The sequence below is a fragment of the Cucurbitaria berberidis genome (assembly GCF_010015615.1).
Source record: "Cucurbitaria berberidis CBS 394.84 unplaced genomic scaffold K460scaffold_4, whole genome shotgun sequence".
Lineage (NCBI taxonomy): Eukaryota > Fungi > Ascomycota > Dothideomycetes > Pleosporales > Cucurbitariaceae > Cucurbitaria > Cucurbitaria berberidis.
In genome coordinates, this window is record NW_024468938.1 from 1,823,340 (window position 1) to 1,850,621 (window position 27,282).

The 27,282-nt window shown below is 51.4% G+C and overlaps 10 protein-coding genes across 10 annotated transcripts; 4 read left to right on the forward strand and 6 right to left on the reverse strand.

The window, feature by feature from the left end:
- Nucleotides 1-49: 49 nt before the first annotated feature.
- On the reverse strand, nucleotides 50-3,733 carry K460DRAFT_368170 (ATP-dependent protease La). The gene is made up of 2 exons (XM_040933722.1): nucleotides 498-3,733; nucleotides 50-447 (listed from the first exon to the last, which is right to left on the reverse strand). The coding sequence occupies exons 1-2, from the start codon at nucleotides 3,585-3,587 to the stop codon at nucleotides 250-252; spliced, it is 3,288 nt and encodes a 1,095-aa protein (XP_040785838.1). The 5' UTR covers nucleotides 3,588-3,733; the 3' UTR covers nucleotides 50-249.
- A 1,401-nt stretch (nucleotides 3,734-5,134) lies between these two features.
- Nucleotides 5,135-6,806, forward strand: K460DRAFT_287713 (MFS multidrug transporter-like protein; the record flags this gene model as incomplete). Its single annotated transcript, XM_040928986.1, has 4 exons — nucleotides 5,135-5,196; nucleotides 5,243-5,489; nucleotides 5,536-5,819; nucleotides 5,867-6,806. 4 exons carry the CDS (start codon nucleotides 5,135-5,137, stop codon nucleotides 6,804-6,806), a joined length of 1,533 nt encoding a protein of 510 aa, XP_040785839.1.
- A 308-nt stretch (nucleotides 6,807-7,114) lies between these two features.
- On the reverse strand, nucleotides 7,115-8,524 carry K460DRAFT_407642 (uncharacterized protein; the record flags this gene model as incomplete). Its single annotated transcript, XM_040937094.1, has 1 exon — nucleotides 7,115-8,524. The coding sequence occupies one exon, from the start codon at nucleotides 8,522-8,524 to the stop codon at nucleotides 7,115-7,117; it is 1,410 nt and encodes a 469-aa protein (XP_040785840.1).
- Nucleotides 8,525-8,733: 209 nt separating this feature from the next.
- Nucleotides 8,734-12,426, reverse strand: K460DRAFT_368173 (Rad4-domain-containing protein). Its single transcript, XM_040933723.1, has one exon. It carries the CDS (start codon nucleotides 12,369-12,371, stop codon nucleotides 8,877-8,879), a length of 3,495 nt encoding a protein of 1,164 aa, XP_040785841.1. The 5' UTR covers nucleotides 12,372-12,426; the 3' UTR covers nucleotides 8,734-8,876.
- Nucleotides 12,427-13,763: 1,337 nt separating this feature from the next.
- Nucleotides 13,764-14,836, forward strand: K460DRAFT_142421 (uncharacterized protein). The gene is made up of 3 exons (XM_040926753.1): nucleotides 13,764-14,048; nucleotides 14,095-14,456; nucleotides 14,509-14,836. The coding sequence occupies exons 1-3, from the start codon at nucleotides 13,860-13,862 to the stop codon at nucleotides 14,756-14,758; spliced, it is 801 nt and encodes a 266-aa protein (XP_040785842.1). The 5' UTR covers nucleotides 13,764-13,859; the 3' UTR covers nucleotides 14,759-14,836.
- A 794-nt stretch (nucleotides 14,837-15,630) lies between these two features.
- On the forward strand, nucleotides 15,631-16,863 carry K460DRAFT_368175 (uncharacterized protein). Its single transcript, XM_040933724.1, has one exon. The coding sequence runs from the start codon at nucleotides 15,997-15,999 to the stop codon at nucleotides 16,459-16,461; it is 465 nt and encodes a 154-aa protein (XP_040785843.1). The 5' UTR covers nucleotides 15,631-15,996; the 3' UTR covers nucleotides 16,462-16,863.
- A 1,908-nt stretch (nucleotides 16,864-18,771) lies between these two features.
- On the reverse strand, nucleotides 18,772-20,172 carry K460DRAFT_368177 (uncharacterized protein). The gene is made up of 3 exons (XM_040933725.1): nucleotides 19,769-20,172; nucleotides 19,485-19,718; nucleotides 18,772-19,431 (listed from the first exon to the last, which is right to left on the reverse strand). Exons 1-3 carry the CDS (start codon nucleotides 19,892-19,894, stop codon nucleotides 19,108-19,110), a joined length of 684 nt encoding a protein of 227 aa, XP_040785844.1. The 5' UTR covers nucleotides 19,895-20,172; the 3' UTR covers nucleotides 18,772-19,107.
- A 1,277-nt stretch (nucleotides 20,173-21,449) lies between these two features.
- Nucleotides 21,450-22,157, forward strand: K460DRAFT_142479 (uncharacterized protein). Its single transcript, XM_040926754.1, has 3 exons — nucleotides 21,450-21,487; nucleotides 21,558-22,004; nucleotides 22,077-22,157. The coding sequence occupies exon 2, from the start codon at nucleotides 21,576-21,578 to the stop codon at nucleotides 21,954-21,956; it is 381 nt and encodes a 126-aa protein (XP_040785845.1). The 5' UTR covers nucleotides 21,450-21,487; nucleotides 21,558-21,575; the 3' UTR covers nucleotides 21,957-22,004; nucleotides 22,077-22,157.
- A 1,961-nt stretch (nucleotides 22,158-24,118) lies between these two features.
- K460DRAFT_287615 (MFS general substrate transporter) lies at nucleotides 24,119-25,664 on the reverse strand (the record flags this gene model as incomplete). The annotated part of the gene is made up of 3 exons (XM_040928978.1): nucleotides 24,119-24,826; nucleotides 24,947-25,368; nucleotides 25,457-25,664. The coding sequence occupies 3 exons, from the start codon at nucleotides 25,662-25,664 to the stop codon at nucleotides 24,119-24,121; spliced, it is 1,338 nt and encodes a 445-aa protein (XP_040785846.1).
- Nucleotides 25,665-26,238: 574 nt separating this feature from the next.
- On the reverse strand, nucleotides 26,239-26,952 carry K460DRAFT_396622 (uncharacterized protein). Its single transcript, XM_040936112.1, has 4 exons — nucleotides 26,819-26,952; nucleotides 26,635-26,765; nucleotides 26,469-26,586; nucleotides 26,239-26,377 (listed from the first exon to the last, which is right to left on the reverse strand). The coding sequence occupies exons 1-4, from the start codon at nucleotides 26,885-26,887 to the stop codon at nucleotides 26,321-26,323; spliced, it is 375 nt and encodes a 124-aa protein (XP_040785847.1). The 5' UTR covers nucleotides 26,888-26,952; the 3' UTR covers nucleotides 26,239-26,320.
- Nucleotides 26,953-27,282: the final 330 nt, after the last annotated feature.

Genomic DNA, 27,282 nt, shown 5'->3' on the forward strand with positions numbered 1-27,282 from the left:
TGATGCTGGATTGAACAGACGCTTGCATATATGAGTCTCAGTATTATAAGCTTTCACTTTGCTATCTACAACGACAAGAAGCTATGTGTGGGCTCTAGAGAAGAGATCTTTTACCAGCCAGTATGCCATATATCGTCACGGCCGAGTGCCGGTACTATGCAATGCCAAACGCCCAAAATGCCTTGCTTTGACTCTTTCTCTCCTTCTTTCACATATCATACACATGTCTACTCAGATGGCTTGTCACGCTCAATCGTCGTCTTCACCAGACTCTTCCTCGTCCTCCTCTTTCCGCTTCTGCTCGCGCTTTTTCCGGTCCCCTTTCTTCGGCTTTAATTCCTTGTCCCATAGCTTGTTCACGTGGTCCTTCTCCAGATTTGGAAAGACAATGTCGAAGACTTCCTTGTACCAGGATACCGGGCGCCCGTCAATGCCTTCTTTGATGTTCTAGTCGTGGTTAGCATATATTCATCGCGCAAGTCTGAGAATATACATACTTCTGGGAGTTCGAGCCAGTCACTCATATTGTCGTGCGGGAAAATGACCGTTTTCGCGCCTGCACGCCTCGCAGCTACCGTCTTCTCCCTTAATCCTCCAATCCGTAATACCTTGCCAGTTAGCGTTAGCTCGCCCGTCATGGCAATATCATCGCTGATTTTCGTGTCCAATGCCAAACTCAGCATACTCGTGGCCATGGTAATGCCGGCACTGGGTCCATCCTTGGGTGTCGCACCCTCCGGGCAATGAAGATGTATCCTCGCATGTTCGAAGAACCGGTTCTTGGGATACTCGCGTGCAAGAATGCTTTTGGCGAAAGAGTATGCTACCCCCGTTGACTCCCTCATCACGTTTTTCAAAGATCCAGTGCGCTCGAGACCAGGATGTGAAGAAGCTGACAGCGAGTTCTGGATGATCGACTCAATGTACAATGCTGAGCCGCCCATCGAGGTCCATGCAAGGCCCATGGCTACACCAGGGGGTGTCAGGTCGTAGAGTCGGTCAGAAGTAAAGACTGGCGGGCCGACATAGTCTTTTAGGTTGTCCTTTGTGATAGACACGTGCACGCTATCCGGGACCTTTAGAGCAACACGGGGCTTCTCGGTCGTCTGCTTCTCGATGTCCTGCGGAGTCTCGGTCAAATCGCTCTTGTCCTTGTCCGACTCTTTTTGCGCAGCTTTTCCTTCTTCGGTGAGCGCTTCCGCCTCTGGCAGTGCCTCTTCGCCGACGTCTTGAACAATCTTCAGCGCAGACTTGCGGTACACCTTTTCGATATGCTTCTTCAAGTTACGAACACCAGACTCGCGGCAGTACTTGTTGATAAGTTCGACAATGGCATCGCTCTCGAGGACGACGTCCGCGTCCTTCAGACCGCTCGTTTCCTTCGCGGCAGGTGACAAATACTTTTCGGCGATAGCAATCTTCTCGTCCGATACATAGCCGGACAGCCGGATCACCTCCATGCGGTCAAGCAGTGGCTGTGGGATAGTATCGTCCATGTTGGCAGTGCAAACAAACAAGACCTTGGACAGATCAACAGGGACATCCAGGTAGTGGTCTAAGAAGCTGTTGTTCTGTTCCGGGTCCAGCAATTCTAGAAGGGCGGATGCCGGATCACCGTGATTGCTATTCCGGCCGATCTTGTCCACCTCATCGATCAAAACGAGCGGGTTCTCGGTTTGACACTTCTTGAGCGCCTGAATGATGCGGCCAGGCAGCGCACCAACGTAGGTTCTGCGATGGCCCTTGATCTCTGCCACGTCGTACATGCCACCCACGCTGAAGCGGTAGTATTGACGGTTCAAGGCCCGCGCAATTGACTTTCCGATTGAGGTTTTACCTACACCCGGGGGTCCGACTAAGCAGAGAATCTTGCCTTCGACGGTGCCGCGGAGTTTGCCTACCGCGATGAACTCCAAAATCCGGTCTTTGACATCTTTCAAGCCGTGGTGATCCTCGTCCAGCACCTCGCGCGCATGCTTGATACCAAAGTTCTCGGCGCTGCGTAGACCCCAGGGTAGCTGGGTAAGCCAGTCGAGGTAGTTTCGTGTGACGTTGAACTCTGACCCATTTGGCTCGAGACCCTGTAGCTTGCTCATCTCTTCTTCGAACACCTTCCTGACTGCCTCGGGCATGGCGAGCTTGCTGGCTTTCTCGTGGAACTTCTCGATTAGCTTATCTTTGCCGTCGGATTCGATGCCAAGTTCTCGTTTGATGCCCTTCATTTGCTCCATCAACATGTACTCGCGGTGTTTCTTGGTGACGCGTGCATTCACATCGTCGGAAACCTTCTTCTGCAGCTCTGCGCTGATCAGCTCCTTCTTGAGCACCTCCAGCGCTTTGCTCAACCGCTTTTCAATGTCCATCTCCTCGAGCGCGGATTGAAGCTCATGCGACTCGGCCTGTGCTACCGCAGCTGCAAAGTCGGCAAGCTTAACGGGATCTTCGCCAACGTTCATGGTTGTGTGGACCGAGAAGGTTGATACGTGGTCGCGGAAAAGAGGGTTCAGAAGCGCGACGCCCTTGAAGGTATTTACAATCTCGTTGACGAGCACTTGGATTGTCTTATTGGTCTTGACATCGAAAGGCTCCTCAACCATGTTCTCGACATTGGCGATACTGACCTGGCGGTCTTTGAGTATGGCCGGCACCTGGTCTTCCTGCGACGCCTTTGTCTCGTCACTGAGCTCTTCGAAGCTTGCCACAACATCGCCCTTGGACTGGCTTGCGGGTGTCTCAGTCGCAATAGGGTCATCCAGCGTGCTCTCCACCACCGAAGCCTCTTTCTCTGCCTTTGGTGCCGTCAGTCCTGTCATCTTGATCCGACGGTGGGGGTAGAGGACGCAGGTCATGGCGAAGTTGTCGTCAGCTCCCACGGGGAAGGCGCTTGTGACCTGGCAGAAAGTGCCCACGTCGTAGACCTCGCTGGGGTCGTGGATAACATCCTTGTCGGCAGCGTCATCCTTGAACATGAAGGCACCGATATAAGGCTGCCCCCGCTTGACCATGTCTGCAATGGCCTGGCCGACTTCCCTGTCCTTTATTGTGATGGCCTTGTAGAAGCCGGGAAACAGCGGGCGCTTGACAAGCGGGATGGCCATGACCTGTGGATAGACGTCTGGGATGGATGGCTTGACGAGCGATCTTTCAGCCGTCTTGCGCTTCTTGCCGCCGCCATCGCCTCCTGAGCCATCTGCTCCCGCAGCGCTGCCTCGCCCAGAGCCTGTTTTGGAGGCTACGGGTTCAGACGGACTGCTCTTGCCCTCCAGCTCCTCGGCGGGCTCCTGCTCCTTGACCTTCTTGGACTCTTCCGTCTCATCCACCTTGGCTGTCTCTGGTGTTTCTGGCGGCGTCTTGGGATCCTTTTCCTTGGGTCGACTTAGCGAGGTTGAGAAGCTGCGGGATGCGCATAGTGCGGCGGGCGGTGAAGGGCACCGGTGGAAGGGTCGCGGGACGAGTGCGGCGGTACACTGTGCGGGGAGGAAACGCGATGAGGCTCGGGAGGATGCAGCAGCCCTATAAGCTCCTGGACGTGCGTGTGAAGCCTGGCGGAAGGCAGCCCGCCACGGCAGGTTCTGGCCATGAAGCATGCTGAACCGAGGGTAGGTGCGTGAAAGCGAAAAGGAGGGAATGAACCTATTCGCAAGGTTCGCACACGCGTGAAAAGAGGGCGGACTCGGGGGCGGACGACGTTGCAATTGTGGCGTAATGAAGCTGCTTAACAATAAATCTCGACATCATCACACACATATCAGTCCAAGCTCCGTCCTATGTCGCTATGGCAGAACTTCGGCAGCACGCGACCCTTCCCTCAACCACCTCTCTTCTATTGCTCCCCTCGTTTCACAGTCGACTCGACTGGACTTGAGATCCTCTCGCACAGAATGCCCACAAGGCTACACAATGTCACCCGACGACTCTGTAGTCCCTATTCATATCCACTCGCAATCGCAGGCTGACTAAGGCCAACGCCCCCCTCTGCCTGCAAGACTCACGACTATAGCTCGATGCGGGACACGACTCCAATAACAACTTTATACGCACGTATACCAGGAACTGATGCACCCTCCAGCAGCATGGTGGAGTTGAGTTCCTAAACGACCGACCGAAAGTACTCGCGGTGAGGCGGACCTCCATGGTGGGTACAAATAATTTCAATACAATAAGACGAAGCCCCTCATCCATGCAAGCAGGCAACATGCAACCATGTGAGCAGAGCTTGCAGGTTAGGACTGCTCTAGTCTTCTTCTCCTCCTTCAACCGTCGTTCAATGTTACGTAGGACGCGACCTCGTCGAAAATGATATGCCGCTTGGAAGCGCGTCGTGCCCAAGACTTCAGCAACATCTCCAAGCCGACGCCACACCACATAGCCACCACATAACAACCACCACCAAATATCCGTTTGCGATTCGGCGTTACTTATGCTCAGCCAAGGAGTGATGTCACAGTATTCTTGCGGAGCACCATCGCACGTCCTACTCAGTCTGCGGGTCTCGCCGACATTGCGGCGAGCAGAGTCTTTAATCCGGCCCTTCCGAATTTGGCATTCTACGATAGTTGTCAACGAGAGAGGAGGAGTCTTCGGTCCATCTCGTCCATATGTAGCAAGATCTGTCTAGGAGAGCAAGCCATCAACGTGCTCTGCGGACTCTGGCATTCTACAGCCAGTCGGTCCACTTCTTCTCCTGTCATCCATGGCCTGTTACACGAGGAATGATGACTTGTTGATGTAAACCTCCTGCTAGCGTCCTGGGTTCCATTGAACCCAACGGCCGGGATGCACACGCTCGCTAACGTGCGATGAGATCACTGACGTTTGCAAGGCAAATGTTTTAACAATCTCTCAGCATCTCACCTACCTTTTACACCTGCCATGCGTGATTCATCTTGCACGACTCCAGTTCGCCAATAGCCTTTGCCTTGCCATCACAGCAACATGTCCGTCCCTCTTTCGGCGAACAAAGGTAGGACCTATCAACGCGTTCAAGCCCAGGCAAACTCTTCCAGCTGCTGATCACTTTACAGAGAATCGACCACCTCCAGATGCCTGGTCCTCCGTTTCCACTGCCGCGACACCAAGTCAACCTCAACAGCGATCCGACCTGTCCTCGCCAGATCACAAGCTAGAGACACGCATGAAGGACGGCAAAGAAGTTGAGCTCCACACCTGGAACGGGCAAGATGACCCTGATAATCCGTATGCATCCCCTACTTCTTTCGACCCTCTGGCTCACCATTCAAAGATTCAATTGGTCCTTCAAGTACAAATGGATACTCACCATTACTGTCTGCTTCATATCCATCCTAACTGGTCTGCCGGCCGGTTCTTATGGCGCCGGTAACGATCCCATGTCGACTCTCTTCTCTGTCAAAAACGAACCATTTCCGAACCTTTACTGGGCCACGTGCAGTTGGAATGTTGGCGCAGCACTATTCCCGCTTGTGTTCGTGCCTCTGACTGAGAATACTGGCCGCATGCCTGGCTACTTCGTGGGTACCATACGCGCAGCTTCAAGGCCTCACTAACCGGACTCAGGCTGCTTATATCATCTTTGAACTGTTCCTTTTCGGCTCGGCTTTCGCAGACAACTTTGCAACGCTAGTTGTAACAAGATTCTTCGGCGGTGGAGCGTCTTCCGTCTCCATCAACATTGTCGGTGGCAGCATTAGCGATGTGTGGAGGGGCGACAAGGCTCGCAGTCTTCCCATGTCCCTGTTCGGATTTACTAGCGTTGCTGGAATTGCGCTCGGTCCCTTCATCGGTAGTGCTATCGTCCAGATCCGCCGCCCTAACATTGGCCTGGATGCACCCTGGCGCTGGTATGTATTCCGTCTAGAACTAAACTATGTTGCTAACCTCACTGCAGGATCTACTACATCCAAATCATTTACAACGCTGCCCTGATCCCAGTCTTCTGGTTCATTCTCCAGGAAACCCGCGGCGACGTCATTCTCAGGAAGCGCGCAAGGAAGCTCCGCAAAGAGACCGGCCGAGAAATATACGCCGAATCAGAGCTCGTGAAGACATCGATCGCCATGCAGTTGAAGCTCTCCTTCATGCGACCCACTAAGATGTTGCTCACCGAACCCGTTGTTATCTTCTTTACGCTATGGATCAGCTTCGCCTGGGGCATTCTTTTCCTGTTTTTCTCGTCTGTCGTCCAGACCTTTAGCCAGAGCTACGGCTTCGGCATCTTCCAGACTGGTCTCATCCAGCTCGCCATTACAGCCGGAGCCGCCATTGGCACATTCATTAACCCGCTGCAAGATTGGCTATATCTCCGCACCGCGTCCAAGAATACCGAACGCCCCGGCAAGCCAATCCCTGAAGGCCGACTGTACACGAGCATTCCCGGCTCATTCCTCTTCACCGTGGGCTTATTCATGTATGGGTGGAGTTCAAGACCAGAGGTGCACTGGATCGTGCCCACCATCGGCGTGTGCATCGTCGGTATTGGAATCTACTCGATCTACATGGGCGTAGTCAACTACCTCACCGACGCATACGAGAAATACGCCGCCTCCGCACTCTCCGCCGCGTCACTTGGACGCAACACTTTCGGCGCCTTCCTACCCTTTGCTTCGTTCCAGCTCTTCAAGACGCTGGGCTTTGGCTGGGCCGGCAGCTTGCTTGGCTTCATCGGCCTGATCCTGAGCATCGTCCCCATTGTACTCCTGTTCAAGGGCCGGGAAATCCGCGCCAAGAGTCCATTTATGGCGGATTCGACCTTTGATGAGGAGGAGGCGACGTATCGGCGGAATAGCGTGACGCGGCCTCCTATGTCTAGGGGTGCGAGCGTTGTGTGAGGACCGCGCGGGGAAGTTCAGTTGATGCGGCCTGAAAAAAGTGTAGCGGATCTTTGGCGAGCATTTCGGCTGGGTTTCTTGTATGCACTGGGTCGGCGTTTACATCGTTTGCCTATTGGCTGGCTAGTCACTATTTAATCAAGCTTATAGATATTAACAGAAATATACATATAAGCTACTCGATCAGCCCTTGTCCCGTTCTATACTAAAATAGACTAGGCGTAGCCTCATGCTTCGTCGTCACTCGATGCATATCCCGTCAACAGCATCTTACTCTTCCTTCTCTCCTTCTTCACTTCTTCTGCCCGTCACAAATGCTCCTTCCCTGCCTTGCCAGCTCGCCTCCCTTCTCCTTCCACCTCATCTCCCGAGTCCCTCTCCTCCTGTTTCGGCCCGACACTCCCGCACTCCCCAACCATCTGCCCCGTTTCTTCCACTCCCACAGACGCATTCCCACGCTTGGAAATACTAAACCGCCCATTCACCTCGCTCCTTAATAGAGATGTCTTCCTCTGATGTACATTCCTGTCGCTGGGATATGTCTCGCGTCGATTCCCAGCCAATTTCTCTCCTTCGACGGATGGTTTGTACGAAACTGAACTCGCTCTTCTCATTAACTGTTTTCGTGGGACGAAATTCGCCATACTAACTGGGCCATCGGTGTAGGTGTTTGCTCTCTGCCTTGCTGGGGGGAGTTGGGGCCGATGCTTGATAGCTACTTGGGGGAAGTTGATGGGAATTGCGTTTATGGGTGACGATAGGGGCTCATCTTGTGTCTGGCGGTCGTTTCCATGGTTGGTCTTTTTGAGGGAAGAGTGCGAGGGTGATGGGACTTGTTGCTGCTCAACGGGCACCACCTCATCCACTTTCTCTCGCTCTAAGCTGTTCACAGAGGATCTTGAGCCCCCTTCAAACATCATAGTACTAGTGTGTCCGTCGTTGAAAGAGTTGGAGAATAAAGAAGCGCCGGGTCCACTCGAGGCAGGCTGCTCAACCTGCCGCCACTCTCCAGTATCTTCATGAGGGTCCTCCTCATCTTCCCACTCTCCTTCTCCGTCATCGTCTCTATTGTCCTGGGTAATTGGCTCCTGGTGGAACGTCCGCTTCCCATATCCACCCAGAGCTTCGCGCTTCTCGATGCGATCCCACGCGTCCCCAACTTGCATCTCTCGGGCATCGTAAGGACTATTAGGAAGGTAAGTATTTACAGTCGTCGCTACTAATCGCATAGGCCTAGGAGAAACCACATTCACTGTTCCGACTTCCCTGAACAGTGCCGGTCCGTGAAACTGCCCCATTTCATTGTTCAAGTGTGGATTTCCGTAGAGGTCGATTTCTTCAAATGGTCCGTCATTTAAATCACTCTTCTGACCATTCCAACGTATATCTTGATGCTCAGGAGGCCATGCAACCCCCCCACCTTCTATATGCTTTCCATGTACCCTTGGCAATGGTTTTGCGACCGGAGCAACATTCGCAGGTACGACACCAACGTCCCCATCATACTGAAAGATATTGTGTCTCTGAGGACGCGCAATGTGCTGCATCTGAATGCCTCTCTCGTCATTCTGTCGCGTGCGCTCAAAGTTTCTTGCTCGCTCGACGTCGTGAGGTGCGTGGCGGCGGCGCTTGTATGCCTCGTAGCCTGCGTATGCGAGACAGGAACTGACTACGATGGGAAGGGCGATGAGGGCTGCTATGAGGAGGGCGGGTGCCATGAGAAGTTGCAAAGTAAGGAAGTGTACTCCTGCGTTTAACAGGAGAGGTTTGTGTGAGGCGTTGTAAAATTTTGTTACATTGCCTGCGCTGAGACAATGGAGGTTAAGGTGTAGGACGTACATACCTCGTTATTCACCAGGTACTGGTGAAGAATAGAAGTGTCTTGTTTCAATGGTACAGCATTCTTGAAAGTGCTATTGAATGGCGTGAGACTACGGGATACGACAGGACATGGAGACAGTGAAGATTAGTATTATCAAGCATATAGCTATCAAGACGCCTTGACACGAGGATATGAATTACACATGCTTGCATTCAAATCTTAAGTATCGATATAATTCAACACCCCAATTACAAATCACCCTGCGCACTCTTCGCCTTCCCCCGTCCCCTTCCTCTCGCACTACCTCTTCCTCTACCCCTCCCTCTACCCCGCGCTGCACCCTTCTTCGGCGAATTCCTATCTGTCATATCCGTCAAATCTGTTTCGCCCTCACTATGGTTCGCAAAGAAATGGCTCTTAACCTGCGCGTCACTCTTGCGTGCAGCTTTACGTTTAGGCACAGCCCTTGTTGACGGACGGGGCTTCGGAGCGTCTGAGGCAATATCAGAGAGCGACGATTCTTCATCTGAGGAGCTGGTACACCTGGATTGGCGTCTGCGTGCGGACGGGATCGGTTTGCTGCGTGAGGACTGCGGGACTACGCTTCTTCGGCGGGTAGGGGTCGGCTTTGGGTCCTCTTCTTCGTCTTCATTGTCATCGGGGTCTTGAGACATGTCAACGTCCATTTCCTCATCATTAGTTGCGTGGTCACTAGTTTCGCCAGCAGGCTGCTGAAGGGCCGAAGTAAGTGATATAGGCGTCTGATACGCCGAGTTTGCCATAGGTGTACACGTCTCCTCCCTCTGGTCGCCGTGATCGATGGTAAGATCACCGTGCATTGGTTCATCCTGGCTTGCTGGGAAGAAACCGCCGCCCATATCCACATCATGAGTTGCTTGAGCTGGCGCGTCGCGGTTGAAGTTGCTATGGGATGGACCAACCTCATCGCGCAAGAAGCCGCCTTCGAAGTCTGTGTGCTCTTGAAAGACTTCCCACTCAGACATTCCCTGTTTCGAGTTTTCTTTTTGCGCCGGTGCGGGCTTCTTCGCGGGCAGCTCGACATCGTCGCCGTACTCGGCTTTCATGCGCTCAACGATACGCAAACCGGAGACAAACTTCCTCCAAAGACCGAGAACCAACTTCTCCCTCTTTTCAGCTTCTTTCTTAGCCTTCTCGGCTTCTGCTACTTCCCAAGCATCAATCAATAGATCCTCGTTTTCGGCTGCCACCACAACACCCGTAAGAACTGGTACAGCGCGTTGCTTCCCAAACTCGAAGCCGGTACATGCTTCTGCGTAGTCAATGTTGAGTTTCCTGCAGATGCGCGCTGTACCTCTGAGGGGAACATGCACAGCGCCTCTCGGTACCATAGTCGCAACATATACGTCAATATTGCCAAAGGCATTGCGCGGGATCCTACCATCAGTAATGGGGTCCGGTATAATCCAATCAGTCTGAGCTTTCGAGTACAAGCCTTGCTGGACTTTACCTCCTTCTACGCGTTCGCGTTCTTCGATCTCGCGTTTGCGAGTCACGGTGACTGCGCGCATAGCTACGAATTTCAACGGCTGCTCGCCCTTTTTGACTTCTCGCCCCTCTTTGTGCCATGACTCAACTGTCTTGCAGGTAACAATGTCCTTTCTCCGATATACAGGCTCCGACTTTTCATTGTCGCCTTTACCAGTAACGAAGTGTCGAACAACCTTCGCCCCAGATTTAAGAGCTTCTTCGCGTCTCAAATGCCTCTCAAGCACATACTCGGCTGAGGTTTTGTAGCCTTGTAGCGTTTCCTTTCCGCCTTCGTCATCCATATCTTTTTTCTTCTGTGGTGGTGCTGGGACAAGATCACCCTCATCTTCAATCTCATCCCAAGGCTGTCTTGCGTCGTGAGATCTTGCGTATGGACGCATGAGAGACTTGAACCAGTCCCATTCGTCCCATCTCTTGACCTTACCCCGCTTGTTGTGAATGGGTATCTTCTCAATCGGCATGCGAAAGCCTTTGGTTCGGCCCGGCCATTGGTGTTTGGGTAGGTATCGCGTTGTCACATCTTTGGCTGTACCATCCGAAGAAAAAGCGATTACATATGCCAAGATCTGTCTCGCCTTGTCGGCGGCTGCACCACGAGCATAAAACTCGATGAGCTTGTCTGGTGAAGCAGCGCTCGCAACCAATATGCGGGGAAGTGGTGAAACTGAGATAGGTGTGTAGGTTAGGTGTGAGATTGCTTCTGTCCAGTACGTCGGATGCGGCAGCTCTTCGCTGTAGTTGCGGGCTTTGGGGGATTTCTTCGTGGTTGGTTCTTCTTCAGAATCGGAGGATATAGATATCACACTACTAAGATCGCTACTTTCAGATGCGTCAGGGCCTCCTTTGCGCTTTGTTATTACACGCGACTTTGGTTTCCCCTTAGCTGGCGTAGGTTTGACCGGCATGTTGTGTTGAGTAGGCTTCGTGGCTTCTCTGAGTTTCTCAAGATTTTTTGGCTTGCCCTCCTCACTCTGACTCCAGCCGAAGCCTACAGGCTGCAGACTTGCAACCATACGAGCCTCGATTCCCAAACCTCGTAAAAGGGCTGTGAACAGCTGTTGCCCGACATCTCGACTGCCTTCACTTTTGCGCGCCAGTTCGCGGAAAGCTTCAAGGTTCTCTACTCGTTCACCGAATTCCAAATTGGATGGATCATCTCTCCAAGCATTGATCTCGCCTTCTAGTGTTGAAGGCGAAAGATAGCCGCGTTTTCGTAGGCCGGGTGCTGTAATGCGAAACTTGGCCTTCCAGTAGGCAGAAAGATATCGCATTAGCCGAAGCAAAGGGTCTCCAGCTGATAGATTCGGCGTGTTTGGCTCGAGTGGCTCAGACGTTGCACCCCAGTCGCGATTGCGAGCGTTCCTGTCAGCTTTGGGCATCTCTTTGTCCTTGTCTCTCGGTGTTTTACTCTCATCACCACGTCCAGTACGCCTACTTTGTGGGCTGTCATAGATCTGAACGCCTTTCTCACCAGTCTCCTTCCAGTTACCTTTTCTGCCCTTAGTCTCCTTGATGGGTTCTTTTTGCGCCTTGCGCGGTGTTGCCACAACGCGGTCAGGTCCATCCGAGATGCCCGCATCCCGCCAGTATTGTTCCATCTCGCGCCAGCAGCCTAACGACAAGTTCGCTACCAACGCCTTCTGCACCTCCTTGTCCTGTATCCAAGCATTGCGGACCAGGTTGTGATACATCAAATACTGCACATGCATGCAATGGGTGACATTTCGTATCTGGCGTTGGACCTTTGAAGGCCCTTTCTTGCCGTCAGGTTTCGAATCGAAGGCAGTCTTGGGCGCAGCAGACAGCGTCAGCGCAATGTCGCCCGAGATGACTGGCGCGGGGCCATGGTCAGGCTTGGTGTGATGGTGTGCACCAAGCGCATCCTCCCAGTCTTCATCTTGGCTCTCTTCACTGCTCGCGTCATCATGAGCCTTCCCTTTCCCGGCTGTCTTATTGGTATTGTTCAATGGCACATCCTCGAAGTCATCTTCACTGCTGCTCAGCTCAGACAAGTCACTCTCGTCATCTGCCTGCTCCAAGAAGGCCTTTGTCTGCGAAAGGGTACGCTTGATTTTCGGTGGAGCGTCCAGCGTCTGAAAGACCGACTGTGTGCTGCGGCGGGCGGGCGGATTGTTGGCGCGGGCTCGTTTCGGGGGTGGTTCTGGTCTCGGGGAGTCAGATCGCAGGCGCTTTCGTGGGAGGATGGGTGGCATTGCAGAGCCAGGAGCTTCGCCTCACTATCGTTTCATAGATCATGCGCGGAAAACTGTCGTAGAGGTGGACAGTCCAGGGAATATCGATGACGCCGTTCCCGGCTGCATTCCGATAGCGCGGAACCACCATCGTGCAGGGACCAAGTCGCGTGGCGCCCTTTCACGACATCACGAGCGCCGTCGATTCACTGCATGGCTCCCGGTTATTGAATCTCATACAAGATGCTACGCATGTCTACGGAATGCTATACGTCAAGGCTGCCCGTGAGCTGCTAGGGTCTCATGATAAGTTATGTGAGGGGAAATATCACGACAGTCAGCCTGGAGGCCGCTTGTAACAACATGGTACTCTTGTGATAGTGATTGGACGAAGGCTTTGGATATCCTTTGGCAACCATGACGTTAGCACAAACAGGTATTAGCCGCTGAGTCGAGAGGCCTCATATCCTTGGATACGAGCGATGGAAATAGTAACGGGCGCGGCTGAAACGGCTGCCTTGTGTAGTGATGACTCGAAGCGATAGTCCGTTGTGAGCGGACGGAAGAGGCATTTGGATGTATATGAGCGCCGTATCCCAGCCTCAGGGCCACTGTCGCTACATGCTTCATCCCTTTCTTGCTTATTGTGGCCTACTATCCTCATATCTCGATTCATGGCGTGTCCTGAATGCTTACGAGCTCGTCAACGCAGCAGCAGAGGGCGGCACCCATGTCACCCAGGTGAATTCTTGATCAGGAAAGAAGTCGAAGATGGCCGTTATCATTTCTGAGGAGGTTTTATATGTCGCAAGAAGTGCGGCTGGTGAAATGGTCCAGCTTCCAAACGCGTTGGCGCGTGAGCACGTGAGGTCTGCTGGTAAGAATGACGAGACGACAAACCTGGATCCAAGCAAAGGTACTACGACTGTCACATCTATTCTTCATTTCCCCCCATCTCATTCACTGTCTGATCGTCTACCCAGATTTACTGTCCAAGTCACGGGTGGACCGAGTCGCATTTCCCCTCATACACGTCTCGAAACGGCTTGGTCTGAATCGTCGAGGGTTGCGCCTGGGCGTCCCTTGATCGCTACGCGCCGCCGCCATGGCCTTGTCCCCTCGACACACCACCACAATTGCACACTTCGACAGCTGCGCAACTGCATCTTTATCACTGCTAACCCGCCAGACTGACCGAAATGCAGATACAGCGCCGACGATACCGATGCACTCTATGACACCTGCGTCATGAGCATAGCCACACCTGCTCGTGACCTGTGGCTTCCTCAGGCTGGCGGCCTCCGCGTCCTCCAGCATGCATCCGCGTTGCGACCCGCCGCCCTCTTCACCACTTTTTCTTACACACTTTCTAACCCGCCCTTCACGCCCCTTTACCCATATTGTTACCTTCTAGCCACCCCCCTCCTAGGCCTGTAGGCCTCCAGTACACGCAACCCTCGTCGTCGACCCCCGCATCGTCCTAGGCACCGAGATACACACGCCAAGAGCATGTACACGCTGCTTCTACTCGTAGTACTACTCGCTTTTCTCTTGGAGCCAGCAGCAGCATCAAGTCCGATCATGGACCACACACTGCCTGGCATGCCATTGGACCAATTATACTCAGATGCAGATCGCCTACTCAACCCCATCTGCCAGCTCTGCGCCATTCCCCTCTACCAGTGCATTCATGCCATGGTAATTATCCTCCGACTCTCTCCAGATTGTGAGCTAACATCACCAGCCTCAAACGCCATATGTCGCCCTGCGAATGCTCGACAATGAGCCGGAACCTTTTCACGCCCCGCTGCCAAACTTCGACCCGACGGAAGTAGACCTAGCACTTCTCCGCGAATACGTCACGGGGGAGAATAGGCACCCACTGATTAGCGAGTACATTTACGACATGGATGCGAATGGGACGACAGTCCAACCTACTACGATTATAGAGCATATCAAGGACATCTACACACCTGGCGATCGCCTACAGTCGCCGCGGTCAGGGTCACGTAAGGCATCGCATAAGCGGCAGGCACCGCGACTTGGGGGATACCCTTGCACATTTGAGGGTTGCGAGAAGATATTCGACCGTAATTGCGAGTTGAAGTAAGTCTTGCCGTCAGTTTTCGTGTCCGTGAGCCTAGATTGATCGTCATAGCCGTCACCAGAAGACCCACTTGGACCGTTCTGAGCGCCCTCACAAGTGCTTCACCTGCAACGAGGGCTTTCTATACCCGAAGGACCTCCACCGCCATGAGCGAAAACACATACAGCAACCGTCAGATCAAGTCACCTTCTTCTGCCATTATCCAGGTTGTGGCAACCTCGAGGGCTTTTCACGTCGCGACAATCTCTTGCGACATCAACGGAAGCAGCACGCCGCTATAGTTGCCGCCGCTCAGGCTTGAAATCATCATACTTCGTCGGCGTGGTGAGACATTGTTCGTCACCGCTGACGGGGAGCAGTGATTTCCATCAGTGCTCTCTCTGGCCGGTATGATTTAGCATTACACCTGGACAGCGCAATCTTCTTTGTCCCTGCCACAAAATTGGCTATTGGCAGTCATTGGCGTTTCATTGGATACACTGGTTCTTCTCTATGCGATGCCCTTTTTGGCTCGATCCCACGTTGGAGCAATCCCGTGATGACTTTGTTAGGTTTGGTTCCTTGATCGTTCTGTAATACCCCTCCCTTGGTGCCCATTGTGAGCAATGTTGTTGAATGTGTTGGCTTTCTGCCTGATTTCATGTCTCGTTGGTATTTCATTCCGTCGCCGTTACAAAAGTACGTGTAGTAGTTCGGTTCACTACTTACATACAGAAGACCACAGTAGTACAAGGCATAGTTCGTGCATTCATTATCGTTATTTTTGGGGTTAGGGATCTACTATAGCACTTTCCTACATGCTACTCTATATACGAGTTGAGCTTACTGGCCTGGAGCTTGGTGAGTGTGAAGAGGTCAGTTGGCTGGGACACTCTGGTCAGTGGTAGCTTCAAAATGGACACTCTCACGCATTTGAACTCTTGCACAAGTTATCATCTCGTGAGACTTCGTAACGAATGTTACCTTCTGCGTCGGCGCACTATGATTTATTGATTACTTGCTTCTCACGAATACCACCACGCCAGTGGCGGCCTCTCCAACCATCAGCATATTGTTGCCTCGCCCAATAAGCCTAAGAAACACTGTGATCCAATAAGACTCCATTGCTTCCATGGTGCGAAGATAGAAGCTATGTACCATGACGTCATTTCCTAGAATGCGTACATATTTAGAACATGCGTCGTCGATCCACCTGACGTCTCTCCTGTGAGATACAGGCACAAACGATAAGAGTCGTACAAAACGATGGATTGCGAAGTACCATGAGTTTATAAGCCGGGGGGAGCGAACCGTTGGACTGGCTAAATTGCTGATGGACGCACAACGCTACTGAGGCTGAAAGCTTACAGGTGCCATTGACAGCCCTTACTGCTATGACGGCGATAAAGCGAGTTGTATATATATACACATGCGTCCAGCTCGCAGGATCATCCGAATACAAATCCCAATACGACCTTACCAACTGGCTCAACTACTTCGTGCCATTCTTAACCCAGCTACGCCCACGCGCTGCTTTACACAACCCAGCCCAAAACTAAAATGCGTACCTCAACCACAATACTCACAGCAGCGCTCTGCTCGACAATCTCCGCACTCCCTTCACCGAACATGCTCCCCCGCGCAGGCGGTCCAGCAATCGTCCCCATCCCTTCGACCTGCACCATCTCCTTCCCGCTACCCACATCGCCAGCCACAACTACAACCTACCAACCCGCGCCCGCTACCACCGCCGATCTCTTATACAGCGCATACTACCCTGCCTTCTCCACGAACAAGACTGCAATGGCCGAGCAGTGTTTACAGCAATGCTACGGGTACGGATACCATGTTGAATGCAAGACGGCGTACTGGGCGGAGAATATCCTTGTGCCGGCTGGAGAGTATGGAGCGGGGGAGTTGAGCACGGCTTGTTTGCTGTTCAGTAGGGCTTTGGACGAGCGTGATTTTGTTGTTGCGAAGGAGGGGCAGGCGACGGGGGCATTTGCGGGGAGTATTGCTTGTTGAGTGAGTGGGTCTAGGTACCGTCAGGGGTGGTGGAAGGATAGGCTTTAGGAAGATGATTGTTCCCTTGTGTTTGTGCTCGTGCTTGTGCCCAAGAGAGGGGTCGAGTTACTGCGAGTGTTTCTTGGAATAGATGGGCGGGTATAGCACGGTCTAGGTAGATCCGGGGTAGTAGTCGCCGACCGCTTGCTGGATGCCTGGGTGGATAGGACTTTCTAAGCTTATGTTAGCGGTTTCCATGCTCTTTCTCGGCCCAGTACCGTTTGACAACTTTTTGTTTTGTTTCCATTTTTACCTCCAGCTAGTTTACCCCACTGTCCATGTTCTGAATTGCCTTGGTTCGTGCTAGTACGCGGTAGCAGCCGAGCTCGCTCTTGGCTTGGTAGGAAGATAGAATGAGGGCGTGATGTTGTATCTCATTGTTCCAAGCTTCTTTTAGTATCGTATTCTTTATATTGAGTCGTATATTCTCTCGGACGCGATCTTTCAGCAATGTTCTTCAAAGCTGTCCTGAGACCGGTCTTTCTCTATCGTTCAACGGGTACGCCGCTAACAAATCAAGTGCTCTTCCGAAAAGCTTGGTTCTATTTGAAGAACCCCAGTGCTTAGTTGGGTAATCAGATTAATTCTTTTGAGCGCGCAACATGTGATCAAGATTCTTCGAAACTGAACTCTCCATGTTCGCAACATACGTAGTGCTAACTCTATAGCCTTTACCGTCATTCAATAGTGCCGCAAGAGTGAGTTATTTCGAGACACGAGTGCGTCCGCTCTGCAGGAAGATAAGCGCATTCGTTTCGGTACCCCAACGTATGTGACTCTCGATCGCACATGCCGCCACGTGCCCACAACGGCAAGACACGCCATGCGGAAAACGTGCGCGCCATGCAGAAACGTGTCTGCCACCATGCCACCATCTGATATACTCGCTCCATTGCAGATTTGCCCAGTTATCCCGATTCTTAGCGAGGAGAAGTAATGCAAGATGCTGCACGATAGAGCTATTTTGGGCGACACGAACACGAACGAAGCCCGTGCACGGCGATGTCAAGCTTTTTCAGCCTCGACTTGCACAGAAACAGGATGGTAGGGCAGAAAAGGGTGTAAGCGAACCGTGGAGTGGAGTGGAGTGGAAGTATCTATTCTTGCGCTCTCGGTGTTTTCCCCGTTGTCTAGACATGGCGATTAAGTGTAGAAGGAGACTGACCGCAACATTGACAACCGAAACGGGCGTCGGGTAGCAGCAACGCCAGCAATACGCCAACCCAGTTATCGCTTGGTCGCACTGAGCTATGGATGGATACGAGGTCACGTTCGCTCGCGGCTGGCCATTTCCAAGTTTTCCCTGCATGCCTGTGGCCTGTTGACATCGCATGGTGGTCTATTACCTAATAAACGTTATTTCGATTCTTATCGTCAAAAGTTGCCAGCGTGTGGAATACACTAAAAGTATGATAGATGCGACTAATCGTGGTTTCGGCAGCATGGCATGATGGATAGCTAAGCGTTTTGAACCGTATGTAGGTAGGCACCTAGCCCTACCCGGTGTACGTGCACTAAGGACTGGTGCGGTTTCCTAAAGCATCCTAGAGAGGCGCACGGTGCGTGCATGCTTGCCTCGAATAACGGTGAAGAACATTATCACAGATTCCATGTGACAGTGGCAGGAGAGCGGCAGCGATGGCAATAGTGTCTTCTACCTAGAGTGTAGCGGGATGCAGGGGTCGGCGGAGGGCCCAAGTCCAGGATGAAGATCTCCACCCCCAATACAATGTGATGTTTTTCGTCCCCATACATGCGCAACGGCGCGTTCTATTAGAAGCTGGTTCGTAGAGAGCTTTGATGTTTGGCTGCGTCTCTGCCCCCACTCAAAGTCCGTCGAGTTGGTTCGATCCTCCAAGACGTGAATCACACATGTGTTATGTCGTGAGAATAGTGGCGCCCTCCAGGTGAGTCTTGTCCGGGGTAACTGCGGCAGTCATCCATTCTCCGCTATACTTCTAGATCGTAAACGGAAGATGAGCATTCTCCAACCGGAGCTTTGAGAGTGCCTATTGGTGGATTTGCGGGGGCTGGCTGATGCCTTCGATCCCTGAACCCACACCTTGGGAAATTGGGGGCTTTTTAGTACTGAGAGAGGTAAGTACATCGGAAAACTTAGTTAAGGACAATAGCATTCAACGAAGGGGCCAAAACAAGGAGAAAGCAGTGAAGACAGCGTGTTGTTTGGTGATCACTCAAAGTACCTTCACAGAACCAGCGATAGCTCAGCTAGGGCGTAGGCGCTTTGAAAATCCTCTTGATTGGTGATTGCTCGATTGGTATTAGGTCCTAGCTAACTACATATCGACAGAACTGTCTAAAGAGGCAGGTGGCCGTCTCTATAGTGGCCGTAATAGAAGAGGAGAGAAAACCCCCGAATTCAACCAGTCGTAATCTTCGTAGATCATATCCCAACGAGGGAACAGGTGCAAGTGTCTAAAAATATCCTCCGCGAGATATCACGAATGAGAAGTTACCGCCGATGAAACGCCAAAAGCCCTGGCTACGCCATATAGAACTTCAAACTCCGAATGGCTCAAGGGTATAGACAAGAAGGGAAATAAGCTGGCCAATTACCGCCTATGCAGTAATGCTCTGGCGCAGTACTCAGGTGCTCTCCGTCTTCACTGACATGACACCCTTGAACTCGCCATGTAATATCTCCAAGAGTTTGCGAAGAGTATCCGAGTTGCTATTCCTTCGGCGGATGGTCTTCCCATCTTCATCGTCACCCTCGGCATCGTCGTTCTGTGTGAGCAACTCGATTGTTTTCTGGAGCTTCTCGTATGCTGCGTTGAGTTCCGTATGCGATACCTCAAGCTTATTGTACTTGTCGTTCAGGACGGAGAGCTGCACCTCGAGGTCACGTGCATGTTTTTCCTTGCGCTCGCGGAATGCGCGTTGAGCGGCGCGGTTCTGAGCTCGTCGGCGCTGATAATTCGTCAGATCCCTATCCCCCCAAAATGGGTGCATGCCAAACTTACTCCCGAGGTTGTGTGGCTCCTCTCGGCTGATGTAGAGCTGTGGACAGAAGTGAAGACTGGCTCAGCATGTGGTGGTGGTCGAGGACTACAGTATGGGCTGTCGTGGTCGGAGCCAAAATCTGATGGGGTCATTGGCATGGGATATGATCCGAACGACATTGGTTCGTCGACAATGCGAGGATAGTAGGCCTGCTGCTGTATCGGTGCGGGGAACTGGTCATATGTGGAGGAGACCTTCATGCGATTAGAACAAAAGCAGTGGAGATGGCATAGCCTGTACATACTGGAGATCCGCTCAGGCTGGGTACTTTAGCAAGATCCGGGGGCATTTCAAACACTGTGGTCTGATGACGCGGGGGAGCAATGTAACTGCCTTGGGCCATCCAATAGTCGAATGATTGGGAATCCATTATATCACGCGTATCTGGGTTCGCAGTGCTGGAGAGGGTGGGCGATGTCTCGCACTCACTGTGGGGCTAGTGATGATAGGTTGAAGTGAGGCTTTTGTTGGTGGCTCTATTGTTATAATGGTAGTAATATAGAGCGGAGTGGTTGTGCAGATGACGTGCGGGTACAGAAGAATTTGAGGTTGAAAGCTTATGTTGAGGATAGGCTTACACAACAGTGGGCATGCTGTGATCTTATACACCGGGCGGACAACGCGCAGCCTGGTCGGACGCAACGCTCGAGTTCGGTGGAGGCGGCTGGCCGTGAGCAGGGGTGTCACCCAAATGTACCCGCGTCAACGGCCACAACGAACCCTGGGAATGTGGCTTTCTGCGAAAATGCATGCACAAGGCCGCTGGAGGTGCGTGGTGGTCCAACCGTAGTTTTGGCCCGCTGTCCGGAGCACGGTCCAGCAGAGCCGGCAAGCATCTTCAGGTGTTGTTATTCTCGTCCTCGAGTGGCTCCCGAAGTTGCACCACCGACGGCCGGGGAGCAGGGGTCGGCATGAAGGAATACGCTACACCACATCAGGTCTCTGATAAAATAATGCCGTCGCCGCGCAGCTAAACCGGAACCAAAGTTGATAAGCTGGCGTGCAGCATGCAAGTTAGTCAGTCGTCGTGTCCTTAGTCACAGATGGAAATGCCTGACGCTGCCTTCTAGAAGATATACCCCACCCAAAGAATTGCCTATTCTGTGGAAGTTGCTCGGTAGGGCTGGATCTGCTGGGCTGTGCCAACTATCGACTAGGAAGTTGTGCAGGCGATGAGTGAGTGCACTAAAGTTATGCTCCCCAAGGACATGCACGGCTTCATATTGTTCGAGCCCGAAAAATATGCGATGGAAGAGCAATATGGGCGGCCTACGACGTCAGAGGGACTAACTAGGTTACTCTGGTTGAGCGTGTAGGGCGACTAATCAGGAGTATCCAGCTCATGTTACTGCTGAGAGAACTGAAGGCCGAGTTTCGGTCGTAGTGAGGAGTTACTTGCGCTAACTGGGTTGGGCAGGGAGTGCATACTGTAGAAGTGGGCAGAAGGTAACTTCCATCACTGACTTCCTAATTGCAAGTATGTCAAGGCTGAAATGAACCTGACTATTCACTACAGCAATTACTATATTTAAGCGATCAACAGGGCGTGGTCGAACAACAACAGCTCCTTCAACTAACAACTACATGAGAGATCGACTGCGTGCGTCGCGGAAGCAAACCGCGGAACTGACGGAGGTCTTGGATCACCGAGTGGGCCCGCCTTTTTTGCGTCTTTTACTGCCGGAAATAAGATAACAAAGGAGGCTCGCAGATGTATCCTCGTAGAATTGTCGTATGAAGATGATTTTCCGGGAGCGTAAACGGTTCATGGAACGTAGCGATTCCATCATCGCAATCTATTGAAGGGTGCGTGGTCAGCGAAGTCAGCTGATATTGTCATCTATTACATGTCAGCCGCAGCCAGCATTACTCATCAGTAGTCTCGTCTACTTATGAACCCTACAGTCCCATCTCACACAGCTAGGCACGGTGTAGGCTCATATGCGTCTCAACAACATGTCTGGTGAGTGATATGTCTCGTTGACATGTATCTTCCAATGTATAACAGCATACTTATTTTTCTGGGCATATAGTGTCACGTTGTTCTTACAATGCAAGCCTATGTTGGCCTTTTGTCGACATGCTTGACACTTGTGCCTCATACTCTGTGGAACGCGAAGACGACGCACGTCTATGGATTGATCTCGACCATATCCCCAAGGCTCCAGTTCTACAAGATTTGCATACTGCATATTGGCATCCATTATATGGTATACCAGACAGGAGCAATTCCACCACCCCCTAAACCTTCACCGGTCTATGTTAGTGAGACGACACTAGCCATATTGAGCTGCATCTGCCGACCCATTCGCATAGGTGTCTTGGTACACCCTTTCATATCCAATGCCATCTCCCATCCACATGATAGCGGGGTACAGTGCCGCGAGCCTGCCGTTCGGCGCGTCTTTGATTCGCTGTCTCTTGGTCGATAACAACACTACATCGCTACCCCACTGCTGACACAGGAAGCGCTCTGCAACGTAAACACAACCTCTCTAGCCGAAGATTACAGGGTGTTTATGGTGCTCATCCGGCTAATATGATCGGCATAGATATAGGAAACGAACATGTGGATGCGAGCACGCAATGTTCATCTCCACCAGCCTTGCCTTATCGTACACCCCGCTCCGGGGGCCTCGACAACTAGCCCAAATTCGACTAATGTTAAATGTTCGCTAGGCAGGGTCTATACAGGACATTCCTCCTGAGATGCACAACGTGTATAGCTTCGCTTATCTATTCAAACTTCCCAAGGCGGTCTGATGACAGACAATCCTCCGCATGCTTGCACCCGCAGTGTCCCCGAGATGACATCCGCACTCCAATCGCGCGTTTACGCCAACCCGCCATGCGTGTTATCACGATCCCAAATTGCGATAGCGTCACACAGCGAACCCCAGGGTCCAGAGGCAAAGCAACTTAGTAGATCCCTCCGGACACTAACGACACTTACAGCCCTAAATCAGCACTACATGGTTATCATCTCCGTTTCAACCCTGGTTAGCGGAACGCCCAATTCCGCCCTGCGATATGGGTATGAAAAGTAATCCCAAGCCTCGAAGAGTGCAGATTTGTAAGAAGTCAAACTGGACTTCATGGGCAGGAAGGGTTCTCGGCACCAAGCAAAGCATCTGAATTTAGCCGTTGACAACATGAGCCGTGACAAGGCAAATGCAGGATATTCATCATACACACACATACGGCATCCCTTGACATGACGAGCATTATTTAATTCGAGCCGATACTTCGGTGACTGTTATTGATATGGCGTCTTCCTCCTTGAATAGGTAAGCTTGTCAGCTTTCAATGGGCTTTTATGGTAGAGGTACTGTTATGCAAGCAAGTAGCTTAGCGACGTGGTGGTCGGTTACTCCAGCAGCGCAGGGCCGTACTTGTGCAGTCCAAACTGTAGGTTCGAATCGTTGCTTGAATAAGGCGCATAAGGTGCAACCCTTATCTATGGCTGCCAGAAAGAAGATCTTTAATGCATACCAGGCCTACATTCTGGACGACTTGAATGGAACGGAAGGAAACCAAATCCCTACTGAAGAGAACAAAATACAGCACGGCCCAAGCCCCCTTAACGAAAACATGCCTCGATTGAAGCACCAATCCCTAATACAATGGCTCTAATACAAAGGCGCCGCAGGTCGCCACATAGCAAGCAATGAACCTACGACGACTATGACATACCACCGTGTCCAGTTCCACGCAGGTAAACATCGGCGCTGAATTACTTACATACATCTCATGGCGTTTGAGGACATTGTTCTGGAGCAGCATTGCACCCACCCCAGAGGCTAGCTATCTCACTACTAACAAGGCAACACATGTGTTATCAAACACCACCAAGGTCCAATAATGGGTTAGCAGAAGGCACTGCCAAGTGCCCCGTTATCGACTTAATTCCTTCTGAATAACTATACGTATGTCCTTTGTTGTCGTACTTTCGCGTCCACTGTATTGCTTCTTTTGTTTTTTGGTTTGGGCAATGACCTGAATCGGAGAATGATTTCGACCCGTATGGAGACTCCGATTAGGTGCAATGAGCTCTGTATTTTCGTTATTCGAGCTTCGGTTGTGTATACAAGCCCGCTTTTAGCGTCTTAGTACGAATCATTTCTCTATCAGAGAATTTCTTTCAATTGGTTCACCTTTAGAATTTAAGGATCTTGAACTCCTGCATCCGCTCGAAAGATTCGTTCAAGTTGCGCATAGTGAGTTGGCCTTGGAGGAAGATTAGAACCGCCCAGGCAGCTATTCGATGAGAATATGACAATACTATACACTACGAAACCCATGTGTCATGCCAGTTTACTGTATCAAGCTTCTATACCTCGAAAAGGCTAATACACTGCAGCGTGCAACGAGTGAACGTAATTTCATTGAGTGCGATGAGTAAGAGTTGGGTTCGTCCGCACCTAAAAATACAGTGGTGAGAAGGATCCTCAAAGCATGAGCTATTAGCGGGGAGTGTGCAATGAATTTAGCACTACATAGACTATGAATGGAGCGATGTGCTAACTGCTGCAGTGACACCGTCTTAGAGGTACTCGGTATGCAAGAGAAAATTCCAGGGCTTTCAAAACGAAGCTCATGTTCGGAGAACTGATCTAGTCCGACGCAGCTTGTTGCGTAGCTGCAGCTTTCCACCACTCTCAAATAAGCATAATACCATCACCACTGCACTCAAACATCCCATGACCAAAGACATGATCGGCCAGCCATATGTAACTCTTAGAAAGCCAGCGCATACTGGCCCTACCAACGCCCCTCCCGCAAATGCTGCATTTGTCAACCCATAAGCTTGAGAATACGCCCCATATGGGCCAAATATCCCCGGATGTTTTTCCTCCTGCTCTTCCATGGCGTATGTAACCTCCGTCATCATCGGAGGCAAGGCTAGGCTGACACCAACTCCTACAAAAAAAAGCACCACCACCAGGGATACCAGGTCGTGGACTGTGTTATGTACCACCGGTCCCAAGCACAGTAGACTGGGAATGCACACTCCGAATCCGATAACTGCTGGCCATTTTACTCCAAACTGATCCACTAACTTGCCAGTTAAAGGCGCGAGCAGCATCGGAATCGTGAGGGAAAGAAACAACAGTGCGGCTTGCATCGAGTTGACGTGAAATAGTTCTTTGACGTACACGGGTAAGACACCTTCAAAAGCTGTTGTAAAACTGTTGATTGTGAACAGACCTATCATGGCAATGATCAGACGTGGAGAAGAAAGCAGGACCAAAATACTGGATTGGTGTGGTCGATGCTCCGTTGTTGGCCTCGGTAAGTGGAGCTTGGTACTTCTCTCTATGTCCTTGCGGCAATTGCCGTTTAGTGGACCTGATCTGTGCTGTGTGGGCAATGCGTCTTGATCGACTGTTCCATAGGACACTGGTGGACGTTGCTCATCAACCAGTCTTTCTTCGTCCAGCAGTCGTGATTCATTTGTATACCTGTCCTCCTCCACCAAAAGGAAGCGGAGCAAGATCTCCAGGCCAATGAGACAAAAGGCGGGGATGAAGACTGCAAAGTATCCCCCATATCTGTAGATTATACCGCCGACGAGAGGACCGCTGAACAATCCTAGAAACATGCTCATGCTAGTGTAACCCATGGCCTCGCCGATTTGTTCTCTTCCGATCTTATCAACCAGTAGAGCAAATCCGACTGTAAACACTATGGCGGTTGATGCTCCTTGAAGAATCCTGGCTATGATGAGAACGGTCAAGGAGGTTCCCGCCGCAAAAAGAGCTGTAGCGCCGCCGAGGACGAGTAGACCGAACACGAACGGACTCTGTCTGCTTCGCATGCGATCGCCGATATAACCGAAGAGCACTGGTTTCACAGAAGAAGTCAGCATATGTTTTGCCCAGGGTTCATTGCCTGTGGTAAACGAGGTAACGCGGAGAAAGGGGGTGCCTACAAGAGCCCAATAATATAGCAGCGCCGTAGATGCCAAGGAGAATAGAGTTCCATCTCTGGATCATATCGTCTGGCAGGCCAAGCCTCTCGGAGAGAGCAAAAGGCAGCACGGGAACGATAAGGCCATAGAGGAAGATGTCCGTAAATGTCGCCATGCAGACCACGATCTTCACGAACGCTTTGGATGATCGAAACTGCTGACCAAACATGCTTGCGTCCTAGTAGGTTGTCGGCTTGAGTGTACAGATGGTCAAAAGAAAGGAGGCTCTGGATTTGCGGTCTACAGAACTGAAGTCACCCGATTACATAGAAGAAGCATCTCCACAATGCTAATCTGATTACTGATTGCGTCCTGTGACACACATTACAGCTCAGCCGCGAGAGTCTATGATGAAAGAGCTGCTCAGAGTTTGAATGCTGCCGAATCAGCGTTGTCAGCTAGGGCAACTTCATAGTGTGGCAAACAAATAGTTTCCATTTTGAGATTTGAGCTAGCCTAGTATGCATTCACCGCCTCTCCTTCCACGAGTGACCACTCAGCGCTAGGTGAATAGGCTGCCACACTGACTGCTAGATGATGTATGTACGACAACAGAGGCCTTTGATAGGGTATAAAGTGCTCTCCGTCAGACGTGACGTACACACAATTGCTGGACAAACGGAAAGAGCGGCACTGGCATGAAAAGGCGTGACAGTATCAGTAGTGGATCTTGAATGCAATGAAACATTGAAGCATATTAGCTTCGGAGGAAGCAGATACGCATTATTACATCACTTTGGATTCCTTCTTATGCAGATAGGTTACGAAATCACTGCATTTTTATGCATCATGAGAACCATCTTATGTTTCGAGCCCTCCTTGAGGTCAATTGGAACTGTTGGCGGCCTCCACTATCGATCTAGCTCCGAAGCCACCGATGATCTATAATCCATATGAAAGTTCATCAGTAAAGGTGTAGATGGAGATTTCCGATACTCGGTAGGAGCAACCGAATGTAGACTGGTAGCCTTACCTTGACTGGCTGAATGGACTCCTCACCGACTAGAAGCTGCTCTGTAGATAGGAGATTGTGATGGATGGCAAGCCAGTCTCGCTTAGAATGCTTCTCAAGAGCCGATTCATTGGTCCATCTGCATGGATCAGAGCATACTCTTAAGATTTGACTGTGACAAAATTACCTTTCTAGGAGATAGAACGAAGTTTTGGGCATCCCATCCGGTGTACGATTGCTCTCGATGACTTGATACTCCAAACACTCTGATTCAACCTCCTTAACCGTCTTTGCAAGGTCTAGTAAAGCCTCGCGCAGCTGCTGTAATGTAAGACAGAGTACCATCGGTTACTCGGATGATCGATACTAACGTTGTCTTCCTTTCCCAAACAAGGAACCAGAATGCACCACAAGGTTACGTGCTCAGCTGAATCTGCCATTCTCGAGGCGAAAAACAGAAATCCAGAATCAAGATGCTACGGTGAAGTATGTACGTACAGTATGCGAAACGGCTTTGCGGGGTTCAAATACGAATGTGGTTTATTAAGCGCGCAAGCCCCGTTCCGATACTTCACGCACGTGGTCTACTAAGCGATCGCCGATTTCATCGTCATAATCACCACGTGTAGAAAATTAGATAAGCAAACGGAAGCTGCATATGTTTTTGCAAGAACTACGTTCGGGACGATCCATATGCACCAACATCTCAACGATACAATGTCCACAGAGAAGCAGATCTTGTTACTTACGCCGCCGCACTGTCAACAGACGACAAATCATGAACACCCCTTTGCATTTGAGGAAGGACAAGGCCGTGGCGCTTTGCAGATCTCTC

Excerpts from the sequence above, each read along its gene's own strand:
- K460DRAFT_142479 (XM_040926754.1), top strand. The coding sequence starts at position 21,576 with ATGCAAGCCTATGTTGGCCTTTTGTCGACATGCTTGACACTTGTGCCT.
- K460DRAFT_142421 (XM_040926753.1), top strand. The coding sequence starts at position 13,860 with ATGTACACGCTGCTTCTACTCGTAGTACTACTCGCTTTTCTCTTGGAG. Across the intron at positions 14,049-14,094 it reads ACCAGTGCATTCATGCCATG|CCTCAAACGCCATATGTCGC; the intron begins GTAATTATCCTC and ends TAACATCACCAG. Across the intron at positions 14,457-14,508 it reads GACCGTAATTGCGAGTTGAA|CCGTCACCAGAAGACCCACT; the intron begins GTAAGTCTTGCC and ends TGATCGTCATAG.
- K460DRAFT_368177 (XM_040933725.1), bottom strand. The coding sequence starts at position 19,894 with ATGGATTCCCAATCATTCGACTATTGGATGGCCCAAGGCAGTTACATT. Across the intron at positions 19,719-19,768 it reads CCAGCCTGAGCGGATCTCCA|GTCTCCTCCACATATGACCA; the intron begins GTATGTACAGGC and ends AATCGCATGAAG. Across the intron at positions 19,432-19,484 it reads GGAGCCACACAACCTCGGGA|CGCCGACGAGCTCAGAACCG; the intron begins GTAAGTTTGGCA and ends ACGAATTATCAG.
- K460DRAFT_368170 (XM_040933722.1), bottom strand. The coding sequence starts at position 3,587 with ATGCTTCATGGCCAGAACCTGCCGTGGCGGGCTGCCTTCCGCCAGGCT. Across the intron at positions 448-497 it reads ACTGGCTCGAACTCCCAGAA|AACATCAAAGAAGGCATTGA; the intron begins GTATGTATATTC and ends AACCACGACTAG.
- K460DRAFT_368175 (XM_040933724.1), top strand. The coding sequence starts at position 15,997 with ATGCGTACCTCAACCACAATACTCACAGCAGCGCTCTGCTCGACAATC.
- K460DRAFT_396622 (XM_040936112.1), bottom strand. The coding sequence starts at position 26,887 with ATGGCAGATTCAGCTGAGCACGTAACCTTGTGGTGCATTCTGGTTCCT. Across the intron at positions 26,766-26,818 it reads GTTTGGGAAAGGAAGACAAC|CTGCGCGAGGCTTTACTAGA; the intron begins GTTAGTATCGAT and ends ACATTACAGCAG. Across the intron at positions 26,378-26,468 it reads AGTCCATTCAGCCAGTCAAG|ATCATCGGTGGCTTCGGAGC; the intron begins GTAAGGCTACCA and ends TATGGATTATAG.
- K460DRAFT_368173 (XM_040933723.1), bottom strand. The coding sequence starts at position 12,371 with ATGCCACCCATCCTCCCACGAAAGCGCCTGCGATCTGACTCCCCGAGA.